Raw genomic sequence first — 27,423 nt, 5'->3', positions numbered from 1 at the left:
TAAAACCTGGATAAGTGACTTTTGAGTAGATCCAGAGATCATAGTTTGGGTGTTTGTCTACATAGTGTAAGCAATTTTTATTTTCCTTTCCTTTCATATCATGTCAGATCATTTCATGTCATCGCATTTCAGGTTCGGTAATCTTTGATTCATAACATACTCTCATCATTGCTCCATGCTGGGTTTTTTGTTTTTGTGTTTGTTTTTGGCCATGCCTGTGGCATGTGGAAGTTCCCAGGCCAGGAATTGGTTAGAACCCGTGACACAGTGGCAACGCAGGCCATTGCAGTGACAACCCTGAATCCTTAACCTGCTGTGCCACAGAAGAACCCCTTTGCTGGGTTTATTTTTATCTATGTATCTGTTTTAAAATAATATTTTATTTTTATTTTTATTTTTTTGTCTTTTTGCTATTTCTTTGGGCTGCTCCCGCGGCATATGGAGGTTCCCAGGCTAGGGGTCGAATCGGAGCTGCAGCCCCCGGCCTACGCCAGAGCCACAGCAACGCAGGATCCGAGCCGAGTCTGCAACCTACACCACAGCTCAAGGCAACGCCGATCCTTAACCCACTGAGCAAGGCCAGGGACCAAACCCGCAACCTCATGGTTCCTAGTTGGATTCGTTAACCACTGAGCCATGACGGGAACTCCTAAAATAATATTTTAATCATGATTCCCTGGTGGCACAGCAGGTAGAGGATCTGGTGTTATCACTGTAGTGGCTCCAATTGCTTCATTCGTGGTGCAGGTTCAATCGCTGGCCCAGGAACTTCCATATGCTGCAGGTACAGTAAAAAAAAAAAAAAAAAAATAGTAATGTAATCATCTGGGAATCCATTACCCCAAACAAAAGCTATGACTTTAGTAGTAATCTAACATATCATCCTTTTCGTTAATCCATCCTTTGGCCCGCCTTCATTCAAGCTAACCATCATCCCAAAGTCGCTATGTGTTATTCTTGTAGTCTCCCTGGCTATATGTATTTTTAATTGCTTTTAATCTTATTAAAAGGTATGAGATTGTATTGATCTTTTTTTTGTTTGTTTTGTTTTTGTGTTTTTAGGGCTGCTCCTGTGGCATATGAAAGTTCCCAGACTAGGGGTTGAATTGGAGCTATAGCCAGAGCCACAGCAACGCCAAATCTGAGCTGTCTCTGCAACCTATGCCACAGCTCACGGCAACGCCGGATCCTTAACCCACTGAGTGAAGCCAGGGATTGAACCCGCAACCTCATGGTTCCTAGTCAGATTAGTTTCCACTGAGCCGTGACGGGAACTCCTGTATGTGATCTTTTGAGACGTACTTTTTAAAAATTATATATTGTCTTTATGCAGTTGCCCAGTCAAAAGCACACCTCTTTTTGGGATGAGGGAGGCATGAGGATCAGATTTCATTTCATTGTTGGTTAAGTTTTTCTTTTGTGGAGCAAAGTATGTGCATACAACAAGCAAGCAACCAATCAAACAATATTTATGAGTCTAGTAGAACTTAAAATCATTAATTGGCCAAGGAGAAAGCAACTCTAACAATTTTGATGGCAGAGCATTTGGGGCAACCCATGCCTATGGTTAACAGACTTCATCTGTTCTTCCTGACTGCTCTGGAGAAAATGCTAGATTCAGGTCTTTCCTTTTGTAATATAAAGATCCCTGAGCTCAGGAAACATTTCTAATTAGTCATTCATTCATTGTTCTTTTAAATAATTCAATGGGTGCTTGCAACATTGAGAATTCCATCCATTCTTAGCAAATATTCTCACAAAGGCAGTTTCCAGTATTGATGAAAGATTCATTGTGTGCTCAGGAATGTGGAATCTCGCCAACTTTAGGATGACTCTGAGCTCAAGGGTGTTGGTTTGTCATTTTAGAAAAGGCCACTGCCCCTGTAATTCCTTTCTAGATGCCAGAGGCTGTTGCTTAAAAATACATATACTTTTCTAAGCATTAAAACAAAACATTACAAAAAAAATGGAAAAAGAGGGAGAACACTTCTCTGTCCCTCTCATATAATCACTTGCTTTTAGGCTTTTATGTGTATATTGTGCTTTTGCCTTGGATTATAGTTTTTTATGCTGTTTTTAAGAAAGCTAAATATTTGAATAATATGTACATAGAAAAATTTCATTGTTATTTAGTCAATGCTCAATTTATATAGCATTTGGATAGTCCAGGTGTTCAATACATGGAATTTTTGTTAGTATTTTACTTCATTAGATTTACTTTTTATTTTTTGTTTTTGTCTTTTTTTGTCTTTTCAGGGCCACACTGGTGGCATATGGAGGTTCCCAGGCTAGGGGTCTAATCAGAGCTACAGCTGCCGGCCTACGCCACAGCCACAATAACGTGGGATCTGAGCTGCGTCTGCAACCTACACCACAGGTCACGGCAAGGCCAGATCCTTAACCTATTGAATGAGGCCAGGGATCGAACCTGCAACCTCTTGGTTCCTAGTCAGGTTTGTTTCCACTGTGCCACAATGGGAACTCCCCCCACCCCCCCTTTTTTTTTTTTTTTTTTTGTAGATTTATTTTTAAAAGAATACCTCAGGATTAACATTGCTGTAGTCTAACAGTATCAGTAAAATAATATCACATCTGTTTTTGTGAGATATTTTATAAGCTATTCAAATAATCCTACTTTCAGAAGAATATATTCTATTGAGTAGGGTAAGACGTTTCTTAGATTATAAATTATGTATACGTATGTGCTTATACAGGAATATTCAAACTTTGTATGTTCAAAATTATGGAGACAGAGCTAGTTTGACTTAATGGAAGGCAGAAGAATTATTAAAGAACATTAATTTTTAAAGTGTTGATAAAGAAGTTAAGTACATGTTATGAAGCAAAATGAACTTGAAAAAGTGTCGATAATTATAGTTCATGAGCAATCTGATTTATCTAACTTTCATAGAGTTTTTCAGTTTTCAAGTTAAAGGAAACATCCTTAAAATGTTGCATAGTTATTATGAACAAAGGACTGAGTTTTAGATACTAATAATTGAACTCATTACTGAAAATTTTATAGGGTAAAAATTTTATAGAAGAAAAGTTACATATTTTGAACTAATAGAGGCTGAACTGATGAGCTAGTAACTGTGATTTTTGGAAGATGCTGGTGGGCTGAAGAGACCAGGCCCATCTCTGCACACCCTGTACGTGTAGGTGCATGGTGGTAGCCACTTGAGGGAGCTGCTGAGGTGGACACCATCCAGGCTCTGTTTCTCAGCTTCCCACCTTGACTTCCAGTGATCTTATTTTTCCAGAATAAAACTGTACCTTCTCCTTTCCTAGCATTGCACAATAGCTCATAGAGCTAAGAAGGTATTGAAAATTATGCATTTATATGTAATTTCTCCACATTTTACAGTGATAAAATTGCACCGAAAGCTTTTTGCATAGAAATGAATGTGATTTCATTCATTTTTTTAGTAAAATGTAATTTTGTTAAGAAGTATATTAGATTGAGAGATTGCTAAAAAATTTAGCCTGCTGGAATTATAATAGTCCTTGCAAATCTTTTTTTTTTTTAAATGAGAAAAGTGCCCTTGGTTTGCATGATAAAAGAGTCCAAGTACATCTATCTCATAAAAGGAAAAATGAAAGGTTTTTAGGATGTTCATTTGAATATTACTCTTTCTCTTTTTTTGACTGTCATATCCTCCAGAAGATGGAGAGTATATGCTCTGTGTTTTCAGCTCCTTGTGAGAAGTCTGTTCTGTTGCTGGTGTCTTTGGGTCTTTCCAAACTGCTCTGCTCTTGGACTTCTAACCACGACAGGCTGCTGGGCATCCCAGCATCCTACTGACCCTTCTGCATACAAGCCTGGGCTAAGCTGTCTTCAGAAACATCAGAACACCTTAGCCACACATCATTTAGAACTAAGCAAAGATGCAGCGTTTTCTTGTGTGCAGTGGATCCTATGTTGTCACTGCGGCGGCTTGGATCGCTGCTGTGGTGTGGGTTTGATCCCTGGACGGGGAACTTCTGCATGCTGTGGATGTGGTGGCTAAAAAAGCAAACGAAACAAAACAAAAACCCCCCAAAACTAAGGAAAGCGAGCTTGTCTCTCCAGCTGGAATGTCGGAATCACAGCCCTGCTCCGTGGAGGACCTTCAGAGCCTGTCGCAGGCCCTGCCTCCGTTCAGGCCGCCAGGCACTGATAGATCCTTGTACTTCCTCTCCTTTCTCACCTCTCTTTAACCCTTTTCATTGTCCCCAAGGGGAGGAAAATTATTTTTCCTTCTGCCATTCTAGGTTCTTCCCCAGGGACCCTGTAAACATAGGCTGATTAATAAGGGAGAAACAAAGATTTTATTATTATATCCAGTACACATCACTTGGGAGAAGCCTCAGTGAAGAGTGACTAAGCGGGTGGCTAGAACGTGGGCTGGTATAAGCATCTTGACAGGAAAGTAGTGGGTTTGTGGAAAAGGGACCACATAAAGGAAAAAGGTTTTAGGCTTTCGAGAATGGCAGGTGGTGGGAAGGTAGATACGTCAAGGTCCACCTTGGCCGTAAAACTTCCCTGGGAGAAGGAATTTTTAGGGCAGTACTCACTTTTTTTTTTTCATTTTTGGCCTTCCTGTGGCATATGGAGCTCCCAGGCCAGGGATCAGATCTGAGCCGCGGTTGTAACCCAAGCCGCAGCTGTCGCAATGCTGGCTCCTTAACCTCCTGTGCCAGGTCAGGGATCGAACCCTCGTCCAGGGCTCCCAAGATGCTGCTGATCCCATTGCGCTGCAGTGGGCGCTCTGGGAAGTCCTCATTTTTTACAAGTGTCTACTTTTAGTCAGACAAGGGAAGCTCTGGGAGTTTCTCTCTGCATCTGTTGATTTTCTTTGCCTCTAGCTCCAAGTAGCCCTTATGCCCAAGTGTATTTTGGGGTGGCATATCTGATTCCCTGTAGCCCTTCTTTTATTTTACTTGGTTTTTAATCAAACACTTAAATAGATTCACTTTATGCCAGGTATTTTTCTAATCATCTTACAAATGCGAACGCATTTAATCTTAACTGTGAGATAAAGATGATTATCTTTTTCTTTTTTTTTTCTTTTTTCAGGGCCACACCTGCAGCATATGGACCTTCCTGGGCCAGGGGTCAAATTGGAGCTGCAGTTATAGGCCTACGCCACAGCCACGGCAATACAGGATCTGAGCCACAGCTGTGACCTACCCCAAAGCTTGTGGCAATGCCAGATCCTTAACCCATGGAGCGAAGCCAAGGTTTGAACCCCCATCCTGACAGAGACAACCTCACAGGTTCTTAACCTGCTCAGCCACAATGGGAACTCCCTTACTCGTCAGTATTCTATTGCATCATAATTTATTTAGTTATTCCCCTGTTGTTAGACTTTTTAAAAGAATTGAGATATAATTGATACATACCTTTATATTTGTTTCTGGTGTTCAGCATAATGGTTTGCTATTTTTATATATTCCAAAATGACCACCACAGTATGTCTGTTAACACCCATCAGCATGCATAGTTAAACAATTTTTTTTTATGACGAGAATATTTAATATTTATTCTTTTAGCATCCTTTAAATATGCAAGACAGTATTGTTAACTATAAGTGCCATGCTGTACATTACGTCCTCAGGACTTATATTTTTATTTTTTACTATTTATTTATTTTGTCTTTTTGGGGCTGCACCCACGGCATGAGGAGGTCCCCAGGCTAGGGGTCGAATCGGAGCTGTAGCTGCTGGCCTATGCCAGAGCCACAGCAATGCCAGATCTGAGCCGCATCTGTGCCCTACACCACAGCTCACCGTAATGCTGGATCCTTAACCCACTGAGCGAGGCCAGGGATCGAACTTGCCTCCTCATGGATACTAGTCAGATTCTTTTCCGCTGAGCCACGATGGGAACTCCAAGGACTTATTTTTTTAATAAGTGGTAATTTGCCCCTTTTGACCCCCCTTCAATCATCTTGCCAACCCCACCAGATTCTGTGTTCTTACTCACTAGGCTAATCTATTATAGTGTAAACTGACAAGAGGGCTTCTAACCAGCTTTTGGGAGCACCCACTTACCTTCCTGCCTGAGCCCAAGACTGCCTCCAGTCTGAGATCACACCCTTGTTCCACCAAATGCCTAGCACCACGGGACCCAGAGATGTCACCCGTGTCATTCTCTTAGTTCTTTCTTTTTTTTCTTTTTTCTTTTGACCGCGCCTGTGGCATGGAAAAGTTCCCGTGCCAGGGACCAAATCTGCACCACAACAGTGAGCAGAGGCACAGCCATGACAACATCAGATCATTAACCCGCTGAGCCAGAGGGAACTCCCCTCTTAGTTGTCTCTTACTTTGTCCCTGTTCTGCCTTTTCTTACTGGTGGTTCATGGTGTTAGGTCTTGTTACCCTCTACCTCTCCTTTTTTGCTGTTGTGTGACTGTTTCCTCTTGCTCATGGAGGGCTTTGTTCCCTCTCTTGCTGCAGCACCATGAGCACAACCATCCAAACATCGTGGTTCAAGGCGAGCTGTGGAGTTGGTCGAGCTGACTGTACTCCCATCCTGACACCTGCCCGCCAAGTGCAGCCTGCAACCAGCCGAGTGACTTTAAGCAGTTTACTTAATTCCTTATTTAATTTCCTTACTTGTAAAAATGAGCATTATAGTAACTCTTTCCAAGTAAAGTGAGATAGCGTGCATAAAGTGCTTTAGCATAGAATTTGACGCACACGTACCTGCCTTTTTTTTTTTCTTTTTTAAGGCCACATCTGCAGCTTGTGGAAGTTCCCAGGCTAGGGTTCAAATTGGAGCTGCAGCTGCAGCTGCAGGCCTACACCACAGCTGCAGCAACTTTGGAACCGAGCTGTATCTTCGACCTACACTGCACCATGTAGCAATGCTGGATCCCTAACCTGAGCGAGGCCAGGGATCGTGTCCACATCCTCACAGACACTATGTCAGGTTCCTAACCAGCTGAGCCACAATAGGAACTCCCCCTTGGCTTCTTTGATGGTAGCCTTCTATACTCAGTTCCAGCAGTTTTAAGCCTGGTGAGATCTTTGATGCTTCATCTGCCAGAACTGCTCTGAGACCTTAAATCAGGTATAGCTTTCTGTCACCACAACTTCTCACCCTTCCTGCTATTTCAGTTTCTTTTCATTACTGTTCTTTCTCTGGAAGCCTATGGAAGCCTCTGATCTCCTCTTTGTGGCCAAAATGGCTGAAGCCTTCTTAAACTAGTTAAGGTTGCGTGGTGGAGCCCTCTCTTGGTGGCCCTTAATGGTGTCCTGTCTTCTTGCTCTTCTTTTTGACGTGGCTGGCAAACACCAGGGGTAGATCGGTTTAATCCTTTGCTTTTTTTGCCCCAACATCTTGGAAGAATAAAACCCAGACTCCATGCTATGGCCCCGATGGTATCCTCGTATTCTGGTCTCTTGCTGAGAACTGCTGTCTTACTATGGTTCTCTATTCTCATTCACTGTGCTCCAGTTACACTGCTTCCTTTCAGAGACAGGAAGGGAATTAAATAAGTGTAAAAAATAAATAAAATTGTATTTTTTCTGGTTACAAAAGTATTGTCTCTCTATTATTAATTTTGGTGGTCTTTTATGTAGCAAAATCTCCTTGTGTTTAGAAGATATATTAAGAAATTGCCCTTCAGGAATTCCTGTTGTGGCGCAGTGCAAACGAATCCGACCAAGAACCATGAGGTTGCAGGTTCAATCCCTGGCCTCACACAGTGGGTTAAGAATCTGGCATTGCCATGAGCTGTGGTGTAGGACACAGATGTGGCTTGGATCTGGTGTTGCTATGGCTGTGGCGATGGTGTAGCTGGCAGCTGCAGCTCTTTCCACCCCTAGACTGGGAACTTACGTATGCCGCAGATACGGCCCTAAAAAGAAAAAAAGAAGAAGAAATTGTCCTTCAGACAATTTGCTTTAGCTATGAGGTGAATTATATTATTTAGGGAGCATTCTTAGCTGATTTTTGAAGAATATCTGATGTATTTGTAATATGCTTTTCTATTTAGTGCTTGAAGGAATGTCTCTGGTCCTAGGAGGAATTGAACAGCCTCTTAAAATATTCATCAGCTTTCCTTCCAGATCGTGAGTTAACAGAGATGAAAAATGACATGTGGTTTTCACACTAGCAAAATCTTTTCTGATCTCAAGAATGATATTTCTATAACCATTACCCAGTATTCTGGCTAAGCAATAGATTATGCAATTAGGAACATAAAATCAATACTGGAAATTCTTTCCCAAGTGAAGGTGGCATTTTTTCCTTTTATTTCTGTATACCCAGAGAGTATAGTGTGCTAGGAAAACACATTAATAAAAATTAAATGTGCTTTGTGACAAATATTATTTAAAAGAGTATGGTGGAGAGATATCCAGCATCATAGAGTTTAGGCCCAGTGAATGATGAGAACTGTTGAGTCAAAATTTGATGTAACTGAAGCCAGTAAATTAGAAAGTGTTACTTGTTTAGAATTAATTGGTAACATTAATTGCTATATCACATAAAATAATATGTAAAATGATGAATGATAAATACCTACTCTTTTGATTTCTGTTAACAAAGCTGCTTTTATCTCTTGTATTTTTTTTTTTTTTTGATAATTCTGAACATTAAGTCTTTCTCTTATTGGGCTGAAATCTGTCCCATAAAAGCAGGGATATGTTTTCTGTCTTCAGCACATGATGTGCCTTGCAATTATAGGGACTGCTCAGTGAATAACTGAACCTATGAGTTTTACCTTTTGCACCTCCATGCAATTTCTATTTTGGGGGTTGGTGTGAATATATTGCTAAGTTGCTATCTGAAGCTCTTTTCTGTGATAATTCTTCAAATAATTGAAGACTTAGAAAATATGCCTTCCTGTCTTTAGTCAAATCTTAGGAATTTAATAAGGTAGTCCATCATGGTATGGGTTAAACTGTCAGATGGTGCCAATATTTGACTGTTTTTGAGCAATAAAAAGGACGGTTTTATATGATTCAGCTTAATATTTTGATGCAGTTGAGAATATGCCAAAATAGAGAGGGTCAAAGCTGGATTACAGCAGGGTAGTTGAGAAAAGAAAGCTGTTTGTAACTTTTGTTAACTAAAAGTTGACGAGGTAGTTATAACAGTACAGGCAGGCTTCCTTTATTGCGATTCACTTTATTGTGCTTCATAAGTACTATGGGTTTTTTTTTTTTTTTTCCCTTCTGTACAAATTGAAGGTTTGTGGCAACACTGTGTTGGGGCAAGTCTATCAGTGACATTTTTCCAACAGCATTTGCTTACTTAGCGTCTTGGTGTCACATTTTGGTAATTCTTACAGTATTTCAAACTTTTTCATTATTGTATTTGTCATGGTGATCTATGGACATTGATCTTTGGCGTTACTCTTGTAATCATTTCAGGGTGCCATGCACTACGCCCATGTATGATAGCTACCTTAATACAGGTCTGTGTTCTTACCCGACTGCTTCACTGACTGGCTCATTCCCCATCTCTCGCCCTTTCCTGGGTCCTCCCTATTGCTTGAGAAATGATAATGTTGCAATTAGGCCAGTTAATAACCCTACAATGGCCCCTAAATGTTTCATTGAAAGAAAGTGTCAGTTTGGCTTGTTGTCTTATTTTAAGAAATTGCTGAGGCCGTCCCAACCTTCAGCAGCCGCCACCTGATCAGTCAATAGCCATCAACATTGAGACAAGACCCTCCACCAGCAAAAAAATTTCTAGTCCAACTGAAGGCTCAGATGATGGTTAGCATTTTTTAAAAAAAACAAGTACATTGTTTTTTAGATGTAATGCTATTGCACACTCTATAGACCATTGTATAGTGTATATATAACTTTTATATGCACACACATTTGTATGACTCACTTTATTGGGATATTTGCTTTATTCCCATGGCCTGGAATGAACCCTTGATGTCTCTGAGGTCTGCTTGTAATTCTTATGAGTACAGTCTTTAAAACACGCGCATGCTACACTGTTGTCCTTTTGTCTGAGATGTAAATTCTTCCCCACTACCTCTCATGTCAGATATATTCTTTCAGAGAGTTTTCTTTTTGGTTCTGTGTGATCTTGCTTTGGCCCAGACATTAAGTCAGAAGCTAGCAACCTAAACAAAGAAGGACTGTGCAGCATTCTTTCTGGGGGTAGGTTGTATCATCAGTGTCTAAGGCAGGTGGCAGGGGTCTCGCCCTTTGGGTATGTGCATGTATTTGGTAATGCCAGGTAGAAGAGGTGGTGCCATTGCTGGGCCTGTTCTCCACATCTTTTTGGCTTCCAGCCTGGAACCCTAGTCCTCCCAGTGTTGTGTTTTTTTTGTCTTTTTTTGTCTTTTCTAGGGCCATGCTTGTGACATATGGAGGTTCCCAGGCTATGGGTTGAATCGGAGCTGTAGCTACCAGCCTACGCCAGAGCCACAGCAACACCAGATCCAAGCCTGTGACCTACACCACAGCTCACGGCAACGCCGGACTCTTAACCCACTGAGCGAGGCCAGGGATTGAACCCACAACCTCATGGTTCCTAGTCGGATTCATTAACCACTGAGCCACCATGGGAACTCCCCTCCCAGTGTTATTGTGTAAGTTCCTTTCCTGCACAACTCAGCCAAAGTTGTCATCTGTTACTTACAACTAAGAGTTAGTGCTTCCTTGGTATGTTAATGGTCTATTGCTTAACCTTTTTTATATCATAGAAGAGAGAGGAAAAACCCTATGGTGGCAGTGACTTGCAGTGAAGGGTTTTTAGGACGTGCTCCAAATTTACAAAGTGGGATCAAAATATCACATGTAGTGCATACTGGCATTTGGTAGATATTACAGAAGTAGAATAACAAAGTAAGATTTTGAAAATGTGGTACAATTGTATTTTGAGATACTGAGTTTTTATCTGCGTGTTTCTTGTATCCCTTCTTTTATGCCTGGTCCCCTTCCAAGCAGTAGCACCCTTATGCTCAGAAAAGAGAGAATATGGCAGAAAAAAATAGAGAAAGTGCTTTGGGGTTTCAACGACTAAGCATAATGATAAGCTTTCCTGCCCTGCTGCTAGAAAAGATCCCCCGCTTTGGGTGAAGACGAGAGTTAGGGGTCAAGGCAGAGTGTGAGTTCTTGCCCCTCCTTCATCCCATGAATGAGGCAGCAGAAATTCACAGAGACTCTAGGAGCAGATATCATTGCTTAATAAATATCATGGGTATCCTTTTAGGTCAATGTATGTTGCTCTAACCCACGCTTTTGTTTATGATAGTTCCTAGTATGGCCCTGTGGTAGTTTAGCAAACATTTCTTTATTGGTGAAGGTTATTTCCAGTTTGTGATAATTCAAACAACGCCAAGTATCTTCTACATAGAATCTGGTGTATTGGTACTTTTGTTTATTTTCCTAATATTGGAATTTTTTGTTTGTCTGTTTGTTTGTTTTTGTCTTTTTGCCATTTCTAGGGCTGCTCCCGCGCCATATGGAGGTTCCCAGGCTAGGGGTCTAATCGGAGCTATAGCCACAGGCCTACACCAGAGCCACAGCAGCTCGGGATCTGCAACCTATACCACAGCTCACAGCAATGCGGGATCCTTAACCTGCTGAGCAAGGCCAGGGATTGAACCCACAACCTCATGGTTCCTAGTCGGATTCATTAACCACTGAGCCACAACGGGAACTCCCCTAATATTGGAATTTCTTGTTCAGAACCCTTGTGCAGCTTCAGTTTTAATAGTTACTGTCCAGATTATTTTCTGTTGTGGTTGTGGTAGTGGTAGCTCTCATTCCCTAACAGCTGTTAGTGCCAAGTATTTTCTCAATCTTTTTCAAGGATTCTACTTACACCTATATTAGACAACCTAAGTTGCCTCGCAGCTCATTGATGATCTATTCTTTTTTTGTGTGTGTGGTATAACTAAATAATTCACTTGTTTTTTGGTACTTCTTAACATGAATTTATATTACGGGCACTTGCCTAACTTTTTTTTTTCTAAAGCTCCCAACCTACTTGGAATAGATGAAAATAAAACAGTCAGGGAAGAAGAGGCATCAGTCAGACAATTGTTCTGGGCCCAACCCAATCCGCATTTATTCTGTAAATATCCTAAGAACTCGTAATTACCAAATAGAGTGGGAAATTTAAGCTCATCATCAAAATCAAGTATCCTTAGAGATGCTCTCACCCTTTCTGACTTTTTTTTTAATTTTCCAGATAGTTTTATTGAGATATAATTGACTTACAGCACTGCATAAGTTTGGGGTATACACCTAGAGATTATACTACATGCATCATGAAATGATTACCATGATAAGCTTAGTGAACATCTATGTCTCATGTAGATAAAAATTAAAGAAGTAGAAAAATGTATTTTTTTCCTCATGATGAGAACTCTTAGGATTTACTTTTTAAACTTTCATATGTAACATATAGCAGTGTTAATTGTATTTATGATGTTGTACATTATATCCTTAATGCTTATTTATCTTATCATTGGAAGTGTGTACTTTTTGACTGCCTTCTACCAGCTCTGCCTCCCCTCCCCTCCACCTCTGGGTAACCATAAATCTGATCTCTTTTCTAGGAGTTTGTTTCTTTTTGAAATATAATTGACCTGTTTTATTTTGCCTTTACTCAGCTCCTATTCTTTGTCAGTATTTTAAATTATTTATGAACAACATTTTGTTAAAATAAAAGTTTGCGTGGAGAATTGAGGCTTTAGTTGCCTTGCCCTTTTTTCTTACTTCCTTTTCCTCTCTTTTATTTTGGGTGTTTTTTGTTGCTATGTCTTCAAATTTAGTAATTTTTTTGTTCTGCAGTGTTTAACCTGTTCTTAATTCCATCCAGTGTATTTTTTTCAGACCTTTCAGTTTTCATCTCTGTAAGTTAACTGGGTCTTTTTTTTTTTTTTTTTTTTTTTTTTATAGCTTGCATGTCTCAACTCAACTTTCTGAACATGAAGAATACTGTTATAATACCTACTTTGAAGACTTTGTCTGCTAATTCTAACATCTGTGTTAGTTCTGGGTCACATTTGATTAAGTGATATATCTCCTCATTGTGGGTCATATTTTCCTGTGTGTTTACATGCCTGGTCTTTTATGTATGTATTTATTTATTTGTTTAGTCTTTTCAGGGCCACACCGGTGGTACGTGGAGGTTCCCAGGCTACAGCGGCTGGCCTACACCAGAGCCACAGCAACGCCAGATCTGAGCCATGTCTGTGACCTACACCACAGCTCATGGCAATACCGGCTCCTTAACCCACTGAGCGAGGCCAAGGATCGAACCCGCAACCTCATGGTTCCTAGTCAGATTCGATTCCACTGCGCCACCATGGGAACTCCCTGGTCATTTTTGATTAGATGTCGGGCATCATAAAATTTAATTTATTGGGTGCTGGGTAGTTTTGTCTTTGTATAATCATTCTTGTGCTTTGTTTGGGGGATACAATTAAGTTACTTGGAAGAAGGTTTTCCCTTTTGGGTCTTGCTTCTGTGATTTGTTAGGTGGGACTAGAGCAGTACCAGGCCAGGGCTAAGTTTTCCTCTGCACTGAGGCAAGGCCCTTAGATTATCCTGCACAGTGTCCCATGCATCTTGATGTTTTCCAGTCTGGATGATGGGAGCACACAGAATTCCTGAGCCAGAGTGAATGCTGAGCCTGTTTCCTTTCAAATGGTTTTCCAGGTTCAGGTAGTTTGCTCACACTAAGTGTGAGCCAGTGCTCAGCCGAATCCTCTAGGGGCATCCTTTGCAGATCTTTGGAGTTGTTGGACTGTGCAGCATTCATGTCTCTGGCACCCTGTCCCATGAGCTCTAGATGCCTTGGTCTTTCTACTCTTGGCTCTTTTTTTCCTGAACCAAGTGTGATGGCTGGGCTCCATCTGGGTTTCTCTTCCTTGAACAGGGTCCTGGACCCCCAAGGATGTAAACTGGCAGTCAAAGGGCACACTTTGTGTCTCATCTTTGAGGGATTTCTGACCTTCGTTGCCTGGTGGACAATGTCTCACAAAGCATTGTTTCATATACTTTGTCCTTTTTTTGGTTATTTCAGATTCCTATTATTTCATCTTGGTTAGTTAGTCAAAGTTTTAGATATGAAGCATTGTAGATAAGCTAGATCTTTTTTATAAATATAGACACTGCTGGGCTATTGTGTGAAATCAGTGCTATATCAGCCAGATGGTTATTTTATTTATTAAATATTTCCTTTTCAAATTGTTGCTTTTGTGTACTTTATCCAAAGTTTGACATCACTGCATGTTCATCTGTCATAATGTGTTTGTTATCATACACATTGTGTTTCTTCTCCCACTCTTTCAAAAAGTAATATCTCAGGAGTTCCCATCGTAGCTCAGTGGTTAACGAATCTGACTAGGAACCACAAGGTTGTCGGTTCGATACCTGGCCTTGCTCAGTGGGTTAAGGATCCGGCGTTGCCGTGAGCTGTGGTGTAGGTTGCAGATGAAGCTCAGATCTGGCATTGCTGTGGCTCTGACGTAGGCCAGTGGCTATAGCTCCAATTCGACCCTAGCCTGGGAAACTCCATATGCCACGGTGTGGCCCTAGAAATGGCAAAAAGACAAAAAAATAAAAAAAATAATAATACCTCAAACTGGTTTATAATCTTATTATAAAGTGATTTGTTATTTTTTGACTTGCCTTTTTTAAATAATTAAAGACAGCCTGTGTTACAGTAGCATTTTTGTGCTGCTTTTTATTTTCTTCAGATACTGCAAAAAGGACATTTCAAGAAAAAGGCGTCTTGGCAGGAGAAAGCAAAACTTTCAAGCCTCATTTGACCTTCATGAAATTGTCCAGAACACCATGGCTCCGGAAGAAGGTGAGTGGACATTTTTTATTGTAGCCTTGTTTCACCAGCCACACCAGCCTTAAGCATGGTTGGGGCGTGAGTGACCTTTGTAATGGTTTTCAACACCCTACCTGGATTGGTTTTCGACACCAATCCCATTGTTCCTGGGATTCTAAGTCAGTTTGGTTTCAATTCCCGAGGATGTTGAGGATGTTGAGTTGGCTCGTGAGCCTCCATGGAGACCATTACAGCTGTCCCCTCCTTTGCCCCCAGGCTTTTAGCCACACACTCCGACCATCACTTATGGCTGCTTATTCTGTTGCCACATCTGCTTCATCCCCTGAGAAGCATTTTGATTTGTTGCATTTTTTGCTCATGGTTGTTTGCAGCCTGGTGCCCTTAAAGCTTCCTCCACTGGCCTGCATAGACGCATTGCAAGGGTTCTTCAAGACAGAACAAGCGCTATACACCTCTTTCAAGGTGTGCAAGGAACCACCTTGCTTTTTCAGCAGTTGTCTCCATTGAGGGTGTGGAGCAAGCGTTCCAGGGACTGGGCAAGAGGGTGACTAAAGCGACCGTTCCCTGCCGCCCCCCAGCAGCATTTAAAAGAACTTCTTCCTGAGGAGGGTCAACAGTGACACAAGCCAGGGGACCTGTCTTTTGACTTCCCCTATCTCAGCGTGACTTTCTGCCTTCCTAGGCTACTGCCTCCTCCCCCAGAGGTTGGAGGGATTTTTGACCTTGTCTGGCATCAGGAGCAGTTCTCTTTGGAAACCTAAGGGCCCCCTTCATTGTTTTTCCCATTTCAGCCTAGGGAGGTTCTCATGCATATTAAGACATCTGCTGACCTGCCCTGAGGTTCCAGAGATTTGGAGATGGGCATGCAGATTAGTATTCGCTCCAGCTCTCCATGACCCTTTGCTGCAGTTAAGACTGATTTGCAGCTCTGTAAATGAAGGTCATATTTAGTAGTAAGTAGATCTTTTTTCTAAATTCAACACAATTTGTATTTAATGTCTTTGTGATCAGAAAGTATTTTTAGTCCTTTATAACATGCATTTGGGTAATTGAACACCCTGTTATGGTTATGAGTTTTTGACAGACTATTATAAAAATCCACTCCCCTGCCAATATCTTCCATGGATTTTTTAATAATTATGCTCAGATTAAATAATAATTATATTAGGTACCTTTCCAGAATATTTAGGTAGAAATAATTTGGGTCAATCATAGATTTTGGAATCAGGAATAACAATTGACGAAACTTTTAGACTGACAGTATTTTTTCACTCGTTATCTTTCCTTGCTTTGCTTTCAAATGGAGTGTCCTCTTCCCTGTGGTTTCAGACTTAATCACAGAATGACAAAACAGTGGTGAAGGTAATACCCTCATTTCAGAATATTTTTGTCTCAATAATATTCACTTTTGAAATGAGAGCATCCAAGGACATTTATCAAAGGGATGTTTAAATTATCTCTAGAATCTGTGTTTCAGCATTCCAGACTGCATGCATTTAAATAACATCTTAGCAGCTGATTTCACAGAATCTATTCCTTTACTTTGCAGAAAAGGGATCTGAGACAGAGGCTAAGTGACTGAAATGAGATCATACTGCCCTGAGTTGCAGAGCCCCGTCCAGAATCCAACCTCAGTCTCCTCTTCTTCCCTCCCAGTCACCAGGTCCTGTCCCTCCAGTTTCATTTCTACGTGTGGGGAGCTCCTTGGTCCAAATCATATTAATTCAGCAACTGTTTATCAAGTGTCTACTGTGTGTCAGACACTGGGTGACAGGCAAAGAGTGACAATTAGAATAGAAATAGTCCCTGCTTAAATCTTGTGTAAAATCTAAAACAGATTGCATTTTGTTTAGATTAGAATGTTTAATCTTTAGAAAGTAAACTATGATCGTATTGTCTTTTGGAAAGCCGAATAAGAATTTTTCCTTTTAATTTGTGGAATCGCTTTGTTCCTATTTACAACTAAGATGGTCAGTGTTTCTGAATGCTTAAGAAAATATATCTTAAACTTTGGGATTTCTGAGTCACCTGGTATGCTTTTTGAAGCTGAAGATTTGCACCTTCTAGGTTCAGATCTGGAGTTGGACCTGAGACCTTGGCTTTCGAGTTTATTCCATGCCGCAGGGATTCTGGTCGAGATGGTGTACAGAGTAGTGTACTTGGAGACTTACAGGCTGAAATAAATATCCAGTATTTTCTTTATGCAGCAAATCATTGGTCCCACTGTAAAAGTTAAAACCTGTCTGAAAAGGTGACATCCGTATCAGTGGATTTTTATTATGCTTTGTGATTTAGAAGGCAGAGTATTTTAAAATGTATGACTCTTCAGTTTCTTAACTTTTTTACATTTTCAACTATCTGTTTTCTTATCTCGGCACTAATTTTCTTCTGGGTTTTCATTCTGGGTCCATCTGTTTGCAAGGGAAAGGTCATTGATAAAGTCAGTAAGGGAATGTATTACTAATATTCAGTTTACTTTAAAGATTGCCGGGGCCAGCTCAGCAGGATGGGGCTGAAGAACGGGTGATGTGGAACTTAAGGAAAAATAGTTAACATATCATTTCTTTTTTTTTTTTTGTCTTTTTGCTATTTCTTTGGGCCGCTCCCGCGGCATATGGAGGTTCCCAGGCTAGGGGTTGAATCGGAGCTGTAGCCACCGGCCTACGCCAGAGCCACAGCAACGCAGGATCCAAGCCACGTCTGCAACCTACACCACAGCTCACGGCAATGCTGGATCGTTAACCCACTGAGCAAGGGCAGGGACCGAACCCGCAACCTCATGGTTCCTAGTCGGATTCGTTAACCACTGCGCCACGACGGGAACTCCAAAATAGTTAACATAAAACAAGACACAGAGACATTTATCTTAAGTAAAGGTGGGAGCTGGGGGGGGGGGGGGCTCAAGGTCTCAGGGACCAAGAGCGCCCTGCCTCAAGAAACCACACCGCTTTTATTGTGAGATCAAGTGAGGAGTGGCTATGGGTGGATAAGTTCTTTTACTATTTAAAAAGCCACTTAGGTGGTAAAGGGTTAAGCTCTTATTCTGACCTCTAGGCACATAACAGTTCTTAAGCTTAAGTCACTTATGCCTTTAGGTCTTTGTTCTTAAGCTTAAGTCATTTACCAGCACTGTGACTGTTTCTCCAAGAAGGAAGATGGGATAAAATAAGATAAGAAGATGGGATAAAGTAAAGAAGGACAAGATGGAGTTTTCAAGGAAACATGTCTTGCAACAAAAGATAATAAAATAGAGGGGAATACAAAGAGAGGTATAAAATAACTTTTTTAATTCAAATATTAGGAAGTTGGTCTCATTTCAAGTCCTTTTCATTTTAAAAGTTGATATTTCAATTATATAAGTGTTAGATAAATAAATGCTCACCGTAAACAATCCAAATACACACAAGCCTACAGAATGAAAGGTACAATATTTTCCTTATCATCCATTTCCCATCCCCTTCATCCCACTGTAATTCCTCTCTCTTAGGTACCACTGTTACTATATCCTCCTGACCTTTTCCTGTACACTGCAGACATATCGATCCATATGCATATTTATTATTTCTTTAAAACAGAAATAAATATGTATATAATTTAAATATATAAAACAATTATTTTTTTATATATAAAAAAATATATATATTTTTGTTTATATATATTAAACAATTATTTAAATATATTATTGAAGATATAACTTAAATACTCTCCTCTTGATGAATAATTATATTATCTGTTTCTTTGCTCCCATAAACAATGTTACAGTGAACATTCTTTTTTTTTTTTTTTTTTTTTTGTCTTTTTTGCCTTTTTTAGGGCCATACCTGTGGCATATGGAGGTTCCCAGGCTAGGGATTGAATTGGAGCTGTAGCTGCCAGCCTATACCACAGCCACAGCCATGTGGGATCCGAGCCACATCTTCGACCTACACCACAGCTCACGGCAACGTGGGATCCTTAACCCACTGAGCAAGGCCAGGGATCGAACCTGCAACCTCATGGTTCCTAGTCAGATTCGTTAACCACTGCGCCACGACGGGAATTCCAAAGCAAACATTCTTGTTCATGTTTCTTTGGGTAGATATGCTAGTATTTCAAAGACTGAATTTCTTGAACTGGAATTTCAAGATCAAAGGGCGTTGTACATTTTAACTTTTCAAAAACACTGCAAATTGCCTTTTAAAACAATGATGCCAATTTATACTCCCAACTACATTGTATGAAGAATATTTTTAGCAAAAATTTAAGGTGGAAGGATCATCAAAGATTATGAATGGTGGCTTACAAATTGGATGGGCCTTTGAGCAGTGAATTGAACAGTGCCCATCAAAAAATGTTAAAATTTCGTATTCTTTTTAGAAATCCATACTGCTGAGATTATCCTAAAATTTTTTTATTGAGATATAATTGACATATAACATTGCATAAGTTTAAGGTGTACAATGTAATAATTTAGTATATGTATTATTGCAAAATGATTACCACAATAAGATGAATTAACACTTCCATCATCTCACATAGTTACCTTTTTTGGCGGGGGATTGAGAACTTTTATGATCTTATGTTCTTAGCAACTTTCAAATAACCAATAGAGTATTATTAACTATAGTTACCATGCTGTATGTTACATCCTTGGGACTATTTTATTTTATAACTAAGAAATGACTTAAAAGAAGAAATTCTTTATGTGTAAAAGATGTTTAGTGAAGTTTTGTCTATAATAGGGAAAAATCAGAAATAATATCTGTAACAATAGGGGCATGTTTAAGTCACTTATGGTAAACCCTATCATTGATTTAAGAAGCTATTAAAATATTTATAAGAGCTATGTGACAGAATAAAATAAATTTTATTTAAAGATAAATGAATAGAATTAAAGTTGTATAGGAGTTCCATTGTGGTGCAGTGGTTAACAAATCCGACTAGGAACCATGAGGTTGCGGGTTCCATCCCTGGCTTTGCTCAGTGGGTTAAGGATCCGGCGTTGCCATGAGCTGTGGTGTAGTTTACAGACACGGCTTGGATCCTGTGTTGCTGTGGCTCTGGTGTAGACCAGTGACTACAGCTCCGATTCGACCCCTAGCCTGGAAACCTCCATATGCCGTGGGAGCAGCCTTAGAAAAGGCAAAAAGGCAAAAAGACAAAAAAAAAAAAAAAAAGAATTAAAGTTGTATACAAATAATTTACGTGATTTTGCCTTTAACATTCATTATGTACTTCAGTGTATTACGGAGGTAAAAACTGGGTTTGCGCAGTTGCTTGTTTAGCCCATGATTTTTCTGGTAGATGTAGTCAACAGAACTCACCTTAATACCACCTTAACATAGTAAGTCCCTCTTGACATATACAGGATTTCCATCTTGATTGGTTGGGGGTTTGCTGGGGTTCTGAGGATAAGCAGAGCTGTGGTGGACTGAGCATAGTGGTGAGGGGCAACTTAGATGTCCCATAACAATTCAGGGGTGAGAAGAAGCGATGCTATGTGGAAAACTTAGAGGTTTCGTTAGCTTGAGAGTATCCCTGGACCTTCTGGTGTGGATGGGTCGTGCCCAGTGAGAGTATCTAGAAAAGAGCTAATGAGATCTCCCACTGAGATGCTGTGTTTTGAAGATTGGTGCCAAGTTGGCCTACCTGTTACTTTTCAATTAGACCTGCCAGGAGTTCATCTGGAAATCATTTTGCGTAACCAGTAGATACTGGTGTGCTCCTAAGATACTGGTTCTCCTTTTGTCCAGATGGACAAGGTAATTGTTGCTAAAAAGTGGTGTTCCGGGTAGAGGAATGTTCTGGATCATTATAAGTTAAATCTGAGTTAGTAACACAGATGACGCATTCATTATTATCTAAAGGAAGCGTTTGCCAATTATTCTATAGTAAGTAGTACCTCAATTGATTTTTCTTTTCACTGTATAATGTGTCATTTTTAAATGACCTAAAAATCTTTAAAAAAAAAAAAAAAAAAGAGAGAGAGAGAGAGATTCAGGGCGTTCTTCCCTAGTGGCTCAGCAGGTTAAAGATCTGGCATTGTCACTGTTGTGGCTTGAGTTGGTTCTGTAGCTTGGGTCACTGCTGTGGCATGCTTTTGATCCCTGGCCTGGGAATTTCTACATTCTGTGGGTGTGCCCCCCCCAAAAAAAGATTCAGGGTTAGAGACATAATTGGTCTGCTCATGAAGACAGAGCACTTCATTGACATAAAAGATGTGGACAGGTGTCTGGCGCAGATGTCCGGCTGAGAGTTCACATAGGGATGATGGTAAAGAGCCTGTGTGATAATTTCCCCGCAGTGTTCAGTGCTGGTTGCAGAGGTCCCTGCTTTCTGAACTACCGTCCTCATGTAGGCACCTGTTTGCAAGTAATACCGTTTAGTAGAAGTAACCAAAATTCCTGTGGGAGAACTGAAAGTTCTATAGACTGTATTCAGAACTTTGAAAATGTAGAAACTCTCTTTCCAATTTCCTGACATGGAACTTCCTCTGCTACAATGTGGTATTTTGGTTCCCAGACTAGAGAACTAAATTCTCTGAGACTCTGAAAAGCAAAAGACTTTTTTTTTTTTTTGACAATTATATATTTTTCTAACACCATAAGACGTTCAGTCAGTGTGTTAATTTTGTGTATTCTTAGTTTCATGGACTTATAATGGGGTGTATTGCATAAGAGAATACTGAAAGTAGTTTTGTGTATTTTAAGGCTATTTTGATTATCACTGTGATTTCAAAGTTTTAGCTTCTTTAATCAAATGAAGCCTCAGAAAATCTTATTTAATTACTTTGTCTCTGAAATAATAACTAAATATCAAGTCATCTTTATAGTTTCTTTAGAGTATATTTGTTCCACATAGTTAGACAACTAGTTTAGGTTTATGCTTTTTATAATGCATTCTTTTGGATTTATTTTTCCCATTGAGTGACTGTATTTCTGTGGTTTTTGAACATTGCAGAAATTGGTTGGTTAGAAGTGTGTGCTAACACTTGGTGGCAGAAGAAGACCAATTTCAAATCAAACATGCAGGTCCAGATTCTTTAAGAAATAAATTCAGTATTTCCATGGATAGACCAGTTGTTTTTAAGCATAAATTATTTTGTAAACTTCTTAGATATCTTTCCTGAGTTATGACTTTCAAATTTCAAAGCTGTAAGTTATTAATGTGTACTTCCTTATAGCAGCTTTTCAGAGAGTCAGACAATGAGAGATTTTTAGAATGAAAGAAATGATCTTCTTTGAAATTATTAGTTATTGTCATTGAGGCTGGTTTGTTTTGAGTGCAGAATTTGATATGCACAAAGCAAGGGCAGAGGGGTGGTTGTCAGACTGTGTGATGATGAGGTTGGGGGAAGTAGGGAAGAAGATATAAGGCAGACATCAGTGGGAGTGGCAGTAAATAGTAGAAGAGAAGAGTGTGTGGGGAGTTCCTTTTGTGGCTCAGTGGGTTAAGAACCTGACTAGTATCCATGAGGATGTGGGTTTGATCCCCCCGGCCTTGCTCAGTGAGTTGAGGATCTGGCATTGCTTCAGGCTGCGGTGTAGGTCGCAGATGTGGCTCAGATCTGGTGTTGCTGGCTTAGGCCAGCAGCTGCAGCCTTGATTCAACCCCTAGCCTGGGAACCTCCGTATGCTATAGGTGTGGCCCTAAAAAAAAAAAAAGAAGACCACGAGGACAAGAGTGTGGATGGAAATGCTTTTCTGATGGTACCATTAAGAAGAAAACCCAATCCCTGTATTATTTGGTGATTGGATCAGGATTGTAATTTACAGTTTCTATGTTAGGTTGGCTGAATCCCAACCTTCTTGACATCCTGCCCAGCCAGGATTCTCTGCTGTCATCTTTCCACACCTACAACCATTATTTATTCTTATACCCATCAGGTAGCACATTTTCTTAGGATCTTGTTAACTGGCCTGGTGTAATTTGGCTGCCACTCAACCTTCCTGGGTCTGCATGATAATGGGCCTTTACAAACCATTTGAAACTCAAGGATACTGGTCTATTACTTTTCAAAGGAGCCTCTGTAATATATTTGGCTGAGTGTGAATTTTCTTGTTTTAGCTCTGTTGTTTAACTGGACAAATCTCCTAACCTCCCTTGACCTCTGTGCTCATGATGCAAGAGGAGCTTAGTCCTAATGACTCTTGACCCCCTCACTCTTCGGAAATGTTGTGTGAAGTAAGCATTTTAACCAAATAGGCTAATTTGCCTTCACATGGAGAATTTTTTTCGACTATAGACTGGCTTTCTTGTATGCATGGAAGGAGAAAATGACACACAGGGAAAGACCTTTAAGAACTGTTAGGAAGATGGTGGCAATCTTTCCACCTTTCCTCCTGGAAAACCTACGGAGCAATAAAGACGATGGGGACAATATCACAGACTACATTTTGAGTGAAACTGGGAGATAGAAAAATCTATAGATGCCAAATTATGTGCAAGTGTGGCCTGAAGCAACAGGGACCAGCAGAACTTGCGTGAGACGCTGCTTGAGGGTGCAGAATACTGTACAGGTCTATTGGCGTGAGAGCTCAGAAGCCATCAGCAAGTCTTCACTCCCAGAGGGTGAGGGCTCCACTGTAAGAAGGGACAGACGATGCCAAAGGGGGCCCAGAGGGCATGAGTCTCAGTATGTACCATCTTCAGAAAGGGAGGGGAGTGCCTTCAGGGCGAGTAGTGGAGATGTTGAGCAGGGACCCTTATTGTAAAGAGTTGTCCATCACTGCACCCGAGAGGGCCTGCCAGGCCACATGCCACTGTCATTCTTTCCCCGCACTTTAGGTGCCCTTGATATTAGGGAGCCTTTATTTATTATTCCTGACAATACTGGTCTTGGTACAAGATAAAGCAGATTGATTGTTTCAGTAACCTATTCCTGAAAATACATCTTTTCATATTATTAGGTACACTTAGATCTAAGGCTCTAGTATGGAATTCTTCGTGGATTTTTCTTAGTTAAAAATCAGTAAATAAAGGAGTTCTTTTGCAGCACAGCAGGTTCAGGATCAGGCATTGTCACTGTAGCGGCTTGGGTTGCCACTATGGCTGGGGTTTGATCCCTCGTCTGGGATCTTTTATATGCAGTGGGTGTGGCCAAAAAAAATCAATAAAGAAAACACAACAACACATCTCTTTGTTCGAGGTTTTTTTAGCATTAAAAATTCAGTGAAATCTGCTGTGAGATGGGATTGCAATTTCTTCTGAGATTCTAGGTGCCATTATTCAACTGTATCATCTATAGTGTGTCAAAGAGCACTGTATATATAGCTACTGATTTCACTTCTGTTTCAAATGCATTTTTCAGCTTCATGCTGTTGTGTTGTCTGTTTCCATATATTGAAAAAACTAAATAAGTAAGCTTATGATTATTTAAAAATTAGAAATGAGATCTACAAAGGTAGACTGACTAAATGTTCATTTGTAACCTTTGCATACTTTATACATCTTTGAATATTGAAATGTATAGGACATAATAAGAAGAAAGGTGTATTATTTGAAGGAAGAATTCTGGGAGTTGATTAATATCAAAATACCCAAATGGCTTCTGGTTAACCCTTTTTCTATTAGAGAGTTTGAAAAATTTGAAAACCCTAGAAGAAATGACACAGCCTCATGTTAAGTCTGTGCAAAGTGGAATGGAGATTAAAAAAATTATTATTATTAGTGTATTTTTAAAGTATAGTTGATTTACAATGTTGTGCTGGAGTGGAGATTTGAAGTTCAGTATTTTCATTGACATTTTCTAAAAATCTTCTCTCAGAACCTCTCTTAGGGTTTTATGAGAGATAAGGATTCTGTGATGGGTTAAATAAAGTTAATTTGAGTATTTATTTTAGAACTTCTTAGGATCTCTGACATAGGAATGTTTATTGTGAATCTTGAGCACTTACAGTGGCAAAGGTTTAGTTTTTGCCCCTCAACACGTGTCATCTGTGGCTCTGCTCCACCTTGTCTGTGTTTGGAACCTTGGCTGAGTGGCTTCTGGCTAGGACTTTGCTGGTCCTTTGGCAGAAGGCAAAGAAAGATGGTGATTCACAAGCTGAATGCTTCTGCTAAGAAGTGATGCACATCGTTCCTGTTTATGTCTTACTGGCCAAAGCAGGTCATATGGTCTCTTCTGAGTTCCGCAGAACAGGATGTATATAAACCTATTTGCAGAAAAGGACACCACAAGGAAAGCAATGAATGTTTTGAACAGTTTTATGTTCTACCCCAGCATCGTTTCCCAGGTATCAGCGTGTCCTTTTTTCATCCACTGCGTTTGGCAGCACCTGGTTTAGGAAATGCTGATTTTGATAGTTCAGGCTTAAATATATGTATAACACACACACACATAAATTATATGTATACACACACAGTTTTTTTGCCCACACCCACAGCATGCAGAAGTTCCCAGGCCAGGGATCGAACCTCTACCTCAGCAACAACCCAAACCCCTGCAGTGGCAATGCCGGATCTTTAACACGTTACCCTACAAGAAAATTCCTAAAGTGGTATTTTGCTTCAGGCATATGGATTCAGTGGACGTTTTACTTATTTTCTAGCATTTGTATCCACAGACGAATTTCTGATCTAAGTGTAATTTAAGAAACAGAGTTTTAGAGCTGGCATTAAAAGATGCAATGATGAAATTTTCAAGGTAATGAGAATCAAATGAGTTTGCCTTAACCCTAGTAAGATATAAATGTTGTGTCTATCTTAACAATTACCATTAGTGATGGGAAAATTTTTTTCTCAGAAAGTAATCTTTTGACATTTTGAGACCTCTACTAATTTTATTTTTCTAGTCAAGGACAGGACGGAGCATAATGATCTTGTATGAAATTGGCAAACCCCACAGTGGGTTGATTATGGTTAAAAGCAAAATAGAACATATAAGCAAGGAAATGTAAACTTTATTGCAAAATGGTGTTGATATAATAGTAGCTTGTTTAATAGATGACTGCTAATTTCTGACAAATGTGAATAGTCATATAAAAGCAAAGCAGGGAGTTCCCATCCTGGTGCAGTGGAAACAATTACGACTAGGAACATTGAGATTGCGGGTTCGATCCCTGGCCTCAGTTAATGGGTTAAGGATCTGATGTTGCCGTGAGCTGTGGTGTAGGCTGGTGGCTGTAGCTCCGATTCAACCCCTAGCCTGGAAACTTCCATATGCTGTGGATGGGGCCCTAAAAAGCAAAAAAATGCAAAAAAAAAAATTATAGCACATGAAAAGGTGTTCAACATTACTCATTATTAGAGAAATGCAAATCAAAACCACTCTGAGGTACCACCTTACACCAGCCAGAATGGCCATCATCCAAAAGTCTACAAACAAGTGCTGGAGAGGGTGTGGAGAAAAGGGAACCCTATCACATTGTTGGTAGGATTGTAAATTGGTGCAACCATGGTGGAAAACAGTATGGAGATTCCTCAGAAAACTAAAAATAGAACTCCCATTTGACCCAGCAATCCCACTCCTGGGTATCTAGCCAGAGAAAACCATGACTCTGGATAGACACATGTACTCCTATGTTCATTGCAGCACTAGTTTCAATAGCCAAGACATGGAAACAACCTAAATGTCCATCAACAGAGGAGTGGATCAAGAAGATGTGGTACATATACACAATGGAATATTACTCAGCCATTAAAATGAACGAAATACCAGCATTTTTAGCAACATGGATGGACCTAGAAATTATCATGCTAAGTGAAGTCAGCCATACAATGAGACACCAGCATCAAATGCTTTCACTGACATGCGGAACCTGAAAAAAGGACAGACTGAACTTCTTTGCAGAACAGATACTGACTCACAGACATTGAAAAACTTATGGTCTCCAAAGGAGACAGTTTGGGGGGTGGGGGGGATGCACTGGGGTTGTGGGTTGGAAATCCTATAAAATTGGATTGTGATGATCATTGTACAACTACAAACGTAATAAATTCATTGAGCAATTAAAAACAAGCAAAAAACAAACAAACAAAACAAAAACAAAAACAAAAACAAACAAAGCAGCTAACATTATTTGAGTGGCAGTAAGGCTTTCTCTACCACTGTGAAGAATGGCGAAATTCACTGGCCAATCCACCTCCTGTTAATTATAATAAGCTACAAAATTAAAGAAAGTAATGCTATATTTTTCTTGAGAGCCCCATTTAGATTTGAAAAGAAGCTAAATTTGCACTCTAAACTATAGTTTGCATTGGAATTATACTTTCATTCTTAAGTATGAGCTGGTTTATTTTGACCATTTATTAGTATCTTATTCTCTCAAGCAGAGGTACTTAAAAAGAGAAAACTAAATTGCTCAGTTTTTCTAATTGGTTACTCTTGTAAATTAAAAAAAGAAGTTTTATTGGTCTTGTTGCCAGGGCAAAACTGCATATTGTAGTTAAAAACCTAATTGAAAAAAAAAACCTAATAAATAGAGCTCATATCGCCTAAGGGATTAGCCACCGTTGGCTGCAGGAACTCCAGCTTGTTTTCTCCAGTAAGTGGTCAACTTTTTAAATTGTTGGTAAAATTTATGACACCATTTTGAAGACTCACCTTTTTTTTTTTTTTTTGGCTTTTGAGGGCTGCACCCATGGCATATGGAGGTTCCCAGGCTAGGGGTCGAATTGAAGCTGTAGCTGCTGGCCTACACCACAGCCATAGCAACTCAGGATCTGAGCCG

General features: G+C 40.0%; 1 protein-coding gene across 7 annotated transcripts in view; it reads left to right on the top strand.

Annotated features, from left to right (window-relative positions):
• The window catches only part of AKAP7 (A-kinase anchoring protein 7), a 141,093-nt gene that overhangs the window by 45,813 nt on the left and 67,857 nt on the right, over positions 1-27,423 (top strand). For all 7 annotated transcript variants that reach the window (XR_002342906.1, XR_002342908.1, XR_002342904.1 and 4 more), the window contains exon 6: positions 14,673-14,785. Coding sequence is in view for 2 of the 7 variants with exons in the window: in XM_021088003.1 (XP_020943662.1) it covers positions 14,673-14,785 (113 nt within the window). In the remaining 5 variants the exon portion in view is untranslated. The remainder of the gene's footprint in view (positions 1-14,672; positions 14,786-27,423) is intronic.

This window comes from Sus scrofa, chromosome 1 (assembly GCF_000003025.6).
Source record: "Sus scrofa isolate TJ Tabasco breed Duroc chromosome 1, Sscrofa11.1, whole genome shotgun sequence".
Lineage (NCBI taxonomy): Eukaryota > Metazoa > Chordata > Mammalia > Artiodactyla > Suidae > Sus > Sus scrofa.
This window is presented reverse-complemented; position numbering and strand designations above follow the sequence as displayed.